General features: G+C 53.6%; 1 protein-coding gene across 1 annotated transcript; it reads right to left on the bottom strand.

The window, feature by feature from the left end:
- Positions 1–784: 784 nt before the first annotated feature.
- LOC140404568 (galactose-3-O-sulfotransferase 2-like) lies at positions 785–5830 on the bottom strand. The gene is made up of 2 exons (XM_072493170.1): positions 5525–5830; positions 785–1627 (listed from the first exon to the last, which is right to left on the bottom strand). The coding sequence occupies exons 1-2, from the start codon at positions 5828–5830 to the stop codon at positions 785–787; spliced, it is 1149 nt and encodes a 382-aa protein (XP_072349271.1).
- Positions 5831–8596: the final 2766 nt, after the last annotated feature.

The raw sequence follows: 8596 nt of genomic DNA, 5'->3' as shown, positions 1-8596 counted from the left end.
CTCTCCATTACTAAAGTGAAAGTCACAGAATTGTGGTCACTATCTCCAAAATGCTCCCCCACTAACAAATCTATCACTTGCCCTGGTTCATTACCCAGTACTAAATCCAATATTGCCCCTCCTCTGGTAGGACAATCTACATACTGTGTTAGAAAAGCTTCCTGGACACACTGCACAAACACCACCCCATCCAAACTATTTGATCTAAAGAGTTTCCACTCAATATTTGGGAAGTTAAAGTCGCCCATGACTACTACCCTATGACTTCTGCACCTTTCCAAAATCTGTTTCCCAATCTGTTCCTCCACATCTCTGCTACTATTGGGGGGCCTATAGAAAACTCCTAACCTTCTGACCCGCCCCCCCCCCTCCCTCCCTCTCTCTATCTCTCTCTCTCTCTATCTCTCTCACATGGGTTAATCCGGCTTCCCATCGATCGTGTCACCCACCAATTCCTCGTGGTTGACTTCCATATCTTTTTTTCCCCATCAGTCGCTATTTGGGCATGCTTGGACTTCTTTGCAGGAGAAACTACTCAATTGGCACAGCGGGGTAGCACACATGGCGTTTTCTGAGGAGCGGTTAGAATTGCACCTCACCAACCATTACCTCTACCAACTGGCCACTCCCCAAATTACGGGGGTGGAACTTGTTGAGCATTTTCGGAGGTCTGCCCCGGAGGGTTTGCACGTTCTCGCTAATTTAGTTACGCCCTGAGCAGCCGCCTCCCTCCCTATTAGGTCCAATTCCCCCCCCCCCCCCCCCCCCCTCACCCCCCCACCCCTCATGATCGGCGGCCCATCGTCACTGGTGGTTTTCCCCCCCATTTTCCGACGGCCTTTGGGGTCACGGGTGGGAGCAGGGACTGCAAGTGGTGCAGGTGATAGCGTTCCGGGAGCACCATCCGTTGGCACAGCTCCCGGGCGCTGCTGCTCAAATTGGCCCTGAGAATGTAGCCCAGGATCTTAGCCTTGCCAAAGTTGTCGGGCCGAAGTGCGTTACTCGTCACCCGCTCGCCCTCCACGGGGGTGCCGCCCTGGAGGCAGGTGGCGCTCAGGCGCTGGCGCAGTTCCCTCAGGCGGCCGAGGTCCTGCTGCATCCTCTCGTGCCCGTAGGTGGCCACCCGCTGCCAGAAGGAGGCGTTGAAGTGGCAGTAGAGCTTCAAATCCAGCCAGTTCCATACCCTCACCCTGTCGGCTGTGGTGGCGTTCAGCGAGCTGACCGAGGCACTGCTCCGGGCATTGAGCCTGAAGTACACCACGTCCTCCAACTCCCAGCACAGGGCCTCCCTGAGCAGGACCATCGACTCGTCGAAATACTCGGCAACCAGGATGAGGTCAAAGGTCCTCTCCAGCTCCCCGAGGGCAGTGCTGGCATTGAAGCCGGGGCCGTCCATCATGTTGTTGTCGTAGCCAAAGTCGAACCACATGAGATTTCGAGTGTAGTGGCTGTTCCGCTCCTGTCTCTTGTAGTACGAGTCAGCGTGCAACACAAACTCGCCCAGGCTCGCCGCCCTCTTAAAGGCAGGCGACACGGAGTGATAGTACGCGAACGAGGACTCCGCCAATCGGACAGGATTCCGCACGATGGAGAAATAAAATGAGCCATTTGGCATCACTCTCTTCACCTACAGGGTGAGAAAGACATTTACTCTCAGTTGAGGATGACAGCACATTCAGGCTAGCCAGTAATATAATCGTTGCTTGCTGGAAAGGGGCCATTCCGACCATCCAGACATGCAAGCTCTCAGAAGAGTAATCCAATCGTTTCCATTACCACCAATGCTCTCATAGAGTCATGGAATTTACAGTGCAGAAGGAGGCCATTCAGCCCATCGAGTCTGCACCGGCTCTTGGGAAGAGCACCCCATTTAAGCCCACAATTCCCGACGGGTGAGACCACGCGTGTCCCGCGCCGCCGGGAACTCTGCCGGTCGGGGACGGAGCATCGCTCAGGCAATGGCCTGAGGCGTGGATAAGGCGCGCGGCGTACTCCTAGAGTACACCACTGCTCAGAGGGCGGAGCATCGCGAAAAGCGGTGCCGCCTCCGATTCGTGCGTCACGGGGATTCTTTTGGAGGTGGGACGCACTCCCATTGTCACTGGCGGGGCGAGTTTGGACAGTTAAAATGACGGTCCTCCCGAAGGTTTTGTTTGTTTTTCAGAGCCTGCCAATTTTTATCCCCGAGGCGTTCTTTCAAAAAGTGAATGCAGAGGTCTCGGGATTTGTTTGGGCGAAGAAGGCGCTGATGGAGCGGGGCATGATGGGGGTCGTCTCTTCCGAATTTCATTAATTACTACTGGGCGGCGAATATTGCGATGGTCAGGAAGTGGGTGGTGGGGGTGGGGTCGTTATAGGAGTGGGTGGAGGCAGCCTCGTGTAAAGACACAAATTTGGGGGCATTGTTAACCGTGGCCCTCGCCGGCTCGGTACTCCATAAGCCCGGGAGCAGTGGCAGCCCTGAGGGCGTGGGGACAGCACATGGGGTTGGAGGGGGCGTTGGTGTCGGCACTGATATGTGACAACCTCCCTTCCGCCCCGCGGGGAGGCTGGACAGGGGGGTTTCGGAGGCGGCAGCGGGCGGGGATCGAGAGAGTTGGGGATCTCTTTATTGAAGAGAGTTTCCCGAGTCCGGGGGAGCTGGAGGAGGAATTTGAGTTCCCAGGGGGGGAATGGGTTTCGGCATCTTCAAGTGAGGGATTTTGTGCGGAGGCAGGTTTCGAACTTCCCCCACCTGCGCTCCAGGAGCTACAGGATAAGGTGGTGTCGAGAAGAGGAGTAGGAGAGGGGAAGGTCTCAAAGATCTATAAGGAGCTGATGGGGTGGGAGGGAGCCCCGATAGGGGAGGTAAAGAGAAAGTAGGAAGAAGGCTTGGTGGGGGGGAGTTGGAGGCTGAGTTAACGAGTAGGCCCTGTAGAGAGTTACTGCATCCTCGTCGTGTGCCAGGCTTACTCTGATACAGTTTAAGGTGCTCCACTGTGGTCGACTGTGGCCCGAATGAGCAGGCTCTTTAAGGGTGTGGAGGATAGCTATAGGCGCTGTGCAAGGGGCCCTGCGAACCAAGTCCATGTGTTTTGGGCATGTCCGAGACTGAGGGGTTTCTGGCAGGGGGGTCACATCAGAGGCCTTACAAGGGAGGGGGGCGCCGAGTCCAGAGGTGGCGATTTGTGGTGTGTCGGCAGGCCCGGGAGCCCAGGGGGGTGAGAGAGGCCGACGTCCTGGCCTTTGCCTCCCTGGTGGCCCGGGAGACAGATCTTACTAGGGTGGAGGGACTCGGAGCCCCTGAAGACGGGGGGGGTGGGTTAGCAACATGGCGGGATTTCTCAGACTTGAGAAAAAGGAATTCGCCTCGAGCGGTCCGTTGTAGGGGCTGGATAGGAGGGGCAGCCGTTCATCGATTTCCTCGAGAAAAATTTAGCTGTCAGCAGTGTGGGGGTGTGGGGGGAGGGGGGGCGCATTTGGAGTATTGCGTGCAGTTCTGGTCACCACATTATCAGAAGGACATGGAAGCTTTGGAGAGAGTGCAAAGAAGGTTGACCAGGATGTTGCCTGGTCTCCAGGGTGTTGGCTCTGAGGAGAGATTGAATAAACGAGGATTGTTTTCACTGGAAAGACGGAGGCTGAGGGGAGGAGAAGAACTAGATGATTTGGAGTTGGGGGACCAAGGGCAATGTGTCCAAGTTTGCAGCCGACACTAAGATAAGTGGTAAAGCAAAAAGCGCAGAGGATACTGGAAGTCTGCAAAGGGATTTGGATAGGCTAAGTGAATGGGCTAGGGTCTGGCAGATGGAATACAATGTTGACAAATGTGAGGTTATCCATTTTGGTAGGAGTAACAGCAAAAGGGATTATTATTTAAATAATAAAATATTAAAACTAAGTTCCCAGGGGGGAATGGGTTTCGGCATCTACAAGTGAGGGATTTTGTGGGCAGCGCGGTAGCATTGTGGATAGCACAATTGCTTCACAGCTCCAGGGTCCCAGGTTCGATTCCGGCTTGGGTCACTGTCTGTGCGGAGTCTGCACATCCTCCCCGTGTGTGCGTGGGTTTCCTCCGGGTGCTCCGGTTTCCTCCCACAGTCCAAAGATGTGCAGGTTAGGTGGATTGGCCACGATAAATTGTCCTTAGTGTCCAAAATTGCCCTTAGCATTGGGTGGGGTTACTGGGTTATGGGGATAGGGTTGAGGTGTTGACCATGGGTAGGGTGCTCTTTCCAAGAGCCAGTGCAGACTCGATGGGCCGAATGGCCTCCTTCTGCACTGTCAATTCTGCGATCTGTGATCTGTGAAAACATGCTGCTGTGCAGAGAGACCTGGGTGTGCTAGTGCATGAGTCGCAAAAAGTTGGTTTACAGGTGCAGCAGGTGATTAAGAAGGAATTCTGTCCTTCATTGCTAGAGGGATGGAGTTTAAGACTAGGGAGGTTATGCTGCAACTATATAAGGTGTTAGTGAGGCCACACCTTGAGTATTGTGTTCAGTTTTGGTCTCCTTACTTGAGAAAGGACGTACTGGCACTGGAGGGTGTGCAGAGGAGATTCACTAGGTTAATCCCAAAGCTGAGGGGGTTGGATTACGAGGAGAGGTTGAGTAGACTGGGACTGTACTCGTTGGAATGTAGAAGACCTGATAGAGGTCTGCAGAGTTAGGTGAGGTATGGACAGGGTGGATAGTCAGAGGCTTTTTCCAAGGGCGGAGGTGTCGATTACAAGGGGGCGCAGGTTCAAGGTGAGAGGGGGGAAGTTTAAAAGGAGATGTGCGGGGTACGTTTCTCACGGAGAGAGTGGTGGGTGCCTGGGACGCGTTGCCAGAGGATGTGGTGGAAGCAGCACATTAGCGACATTTAAGAGGCCTCTGGATGGGTCCATGAATCGGGGGGGAAATAGAGGGATAAGGACCGAGTGAGGGCATCATTATCGGCAGGGACTTGGACGGCCAAAGAGCCTGTTCCTGTGCTGTACTTTTCTTTGTTCTTTGTTCCGAAACTAGTGAATCATAAGTCTTTGCCTGGAATGCACTGTCTGGAGGTGTGGTGGAGGCAGGTTCAATCGAGGTGTTCGAGAGGGTGATTATTCAAATAGAGACAGCGTGTAAGGGTACGGGGGGAAAGGCAGGAGACCGGCTCTCGGAGAGCCAGGGCGGTCACGATGGACCGAATCGCCTCCTTCGGGGACAGAACAGTTTGCTGATTCAGCCCCGGGATCATTCTGGCAGAACTGTGTGTCTCACCAACATCCCCCCCCCCCCCCCCCCCCCGCACCCCCACCGAAGCAACGCCCAGGACTGAGCCACAAGCTTTTCATTATTTATTGATGTAGAATATTACAATTTGGTCGATTGGAAATGCAGAATTTGAGTGTTGCTGAAAAAAGAGACGTGTTGTCGAAGCTTTTCGTCGTGCACTCATCAGGTCAGCCTTGCAAGAAGACCAAATTTCAAACCTTTATCATCTGGCATTCTCGCGGTAAGCTTCGATAAGCATCTCTTTTTTTGTTATTGTTAGCATTGCATCGAGATCGCATTACCTCAGGTAGATTGAATCTCATGTGGTTACAGATGATATTGTGCTCTTTGTCACGATTCTTAGCAAAGTCCTTGACAAATTCTGCCTTGAATCTTTTAGGATAGCCCAGATGGTCCTGGGTCGGCAAGGCGAACGTCAGATTCCTGCTTTCCCCGTACCGATACAGGATGTTGAGGACAGTGCTGCTTGCCGTTTTGTGCGTCTTCAGGAACACCACGTGCTTCTTGGGGGCACAGGTGGGCCCCAGGGTGATTCCATCCCTATTCCAAACAAACCAAAGAATTTTACATACAGCTGCAGCGTGCATTTGTGAAAGACACCAGTCAGTGTACAGATATCTCCCTGAGAGAGAGGGGGGACTGAGAGACACCAGTCAGTGTGCAGATATCTCCCTGAGAGAGAGGGGGGACTGAGAGACACCAGTCAGTGTACAGATATCTCCCTGAGAGAGAGAGGGGACTGAGAGACACCAGTCAGTGTACAGATATCCCCCTGAGAGAGAGAGGACTGAGAGACACCAGTCAGTGTACAGATATCTCCCTGAGAGAGAGAGGGGACTGAGAGACACCAGTCAGTGTGCAGATATCTCCCTGAGAGAGAGAGGGGACTGAGAGACACCAGTCAGTGTACAGATATCTCCCTGAGAGAGAGGGACTGAGAGACACCAGTCAGTGTACAGATATCTCCCTGAGAGAGAGAGGGGACTGAGAGACACCAGTCAGTGTACTGATATCTCCCTGAGAGAGGGGGGACTGAGAGACACCAGTCAGTGTACAGATATCTCCCTGAGAGAGAGAGGGGACTGAGAGACACCAGTCAGTGTACAGATATCTCCCTGAGAGAGAGAGGGGACTGAGAGACACCAGTCAGTGTACTGATATCTCCCTGAGAGAGGGGGGACTGAGAGACACCAGTCAGTGTACAGATATCTCCCTCAGAGAGAGGGCACCGAGAGACACCAGTCAGTGTACAGATATCTCCCTGAGAGAGAGGGACTGAGAGACACCAGTCAGTGTACAGATATCTCCCTGAGAGAGAGAGGGCACTGAGAGACACCAGTCAGTGTACAGGTAGCTCCCTGAGAGAGAGGGACTGAGAGACACCAGTCAGTGTACAGGTAGCTCCCTGAGAGAGAGGGGACTGAGAGACACCAGTCAGTATACAGATATCTCCCTGAGAGAGAGAGGGGACTGAGAGACACCAGTCAGTGTACAGATATCTCCCTGAGAGAGAGGGGACTGAGAGACACCAGTCAGTGTACAGATATCTCCCTGACAGAGAGGGGACTGAGAGACACCAGGCAGTGTACAGATATCTCCCTGAGCGAGAGAGGGGGGAGAGAGAGACAGCAGTCAGTGTGCAGATATCTCCCTGAGAGAGAGGGACTGAGAGACACCAGGCAGTGTACAGATATCTCCCTGAGAGCGAGAGGGGACTGAGAGACACCAGTCAGTGTACAGATATCTCCCTGAGAGAGAGGGGACTGAGAGACACCAGTCAGTATACAGATATCTCCCTGAGAGAGAGAGGGGACTGAGAGACACCAGTCAGTGTACAGATATCTCCCTGAGAGAGAGAGGGGACTGAGAGACACCAGTCAGTGTACAGATATCTCCCTGAGAGAGAGGGGACTGAGAGACACCAGGCAGTGTACAGATATCTCCCTGAGAGAGAGGGGACTGAGAGGCACCAGCCAGTGTACAGATATCTCCCTGAGAGAGAGAGGGGACTGAGAGACACCAGGCAGTGTACAGATATCTCCCTGAGAGAGAGAGGGGGCTGAGAGACACCAGTCAGTGTACAGATATCTCCCTGAGAGAGAGAGGGGACTGAGAGACACCAGTCAGTGTACAGATATCTCCCTGAGAGAGAGGGGAATGAGAGACACCAGTCAGTGTACAGATATCTCCCTGAGAGAGAGAGGGGAATGAGAGACACCAGTCAGTGTACAGATATCTCCCTGAGAGAGAGGGACTGAGAGACACCAGTCAGTGTACAGGTAGCTCCCTGAGAGAGAGAGGGGGGACAGAGAGACAGCAGTCAGTGTACAGATATCTCCCTGAGAGAGAGGGGACTGAGAGACACCAGTCAGTGTACAGATATCTCCCTGAGAGAGAGAGGGGGGACAGAGAGACAGCAGTCAGTGTGCAGATATCTCCCTGAGAGAGGGGACTGAGAGACACCAGTCAGTGTACAGGTAGGTCCCTGAGAGAGAGAGGGGACTGAGAGACACCAGTCAGTGTACAGATATCTCCCTGAGAGAGCTGTGACTGAGAGACACCAGTCAGTGTACAGATATCTCCCTGTGAGAGAGGAGACTGAGAGACACCAGTCAGTGTACAGATATCTCCCTGAGAGCGAGAGGGGACTGAGAGACACCAGTCAGTGTACAGGTAGCTCCCTGAGAGAGAGAGGGGGGACAGAGAGACAGCAGTCAGTGTACAGATATCTCCCTGAGAGAGAGGGGACTGAGAGACACCAGTCAGTGTACAGATATCTCCCTGAGAGAGAGAGGGGGGACAGAGAGACAGCAGTCAGTGTGCAGATACCTCCCTGAGAGAGAGGGGACTGAGAGACACCAGTCAGTGTACAGGTAGCTCCCTGAGAGAGAGAGGGGACTGAGAGACACCAGTCAGTGTACAGATATCTCCCTGAGAGAGCGGGGACTGAGAGACACCAGTCAGTGTACAGATATCTCCCTGAGAGAGAGGGGACTGAGAGACACCAGTCAGTGTACAGATATCTCCCTGAGAGAGAGGGAGGACAGAGAGACAGCAGTCAGTGTACAGATATCTCCCTCAGAGAGAGGGGACTGAGAGACACCTGTCAGTGTACAGATATCTCCCTGAGAGAGAGGGGACTGAGAGACACCAGTCGGTGTACAGACATCTCCCTGAGAGAGAGGGGGGACAGAGAGACAGCAGTCAGTGTACAGATATCTCCCTGAGAGAGAGGGGACTGAGAGACACCAGTCAGTGTACAGATATCTCCCTGAGACCGAGAGGGGACTGAGAGACACCAGTCAGTGTACAGATATCTCCCTGAGAGAGAGGGGACTGAGAGACACCAGTCA

Source organism: Scyliorhinus torazame, chromosome 31, assembly GCF_047496885.1.
Source record: "Scyliorhinus torazame isolate Kashiwa2021f chromosome 31, sScyTor2.1, whole genome shotgun sequence".
In the NCBI taxonomy this organism is placed as follows: Eukaryota; Metazoa; Chordata; class Chondrichthyes; order Carcharhiniformes; family Scyliorhinidae; genus Scyliorhinus; species Scyliorhinus torazame.
This window is presented reverse-complemented; position numbering and strand designations above follow the sequence as displayed.

Bases quoted from the DNA above. Each gene is read 5' to 3' on its own strand.
- LOC140404568 (XM_072493170.1), bottom strand. From the start codon at position 5,830: ATGCACGCTGCAGCTGTATGTAAAATTCTTTGGTTTGTTTGGAATAGG. The intron at 1,628-5,524 runs GTAATGCGATCT...CTCACCCTGTAG, and splicing joins TGAGATTCAATCTACCTGAG to GTGAAGAGAGTGATGCCAAA.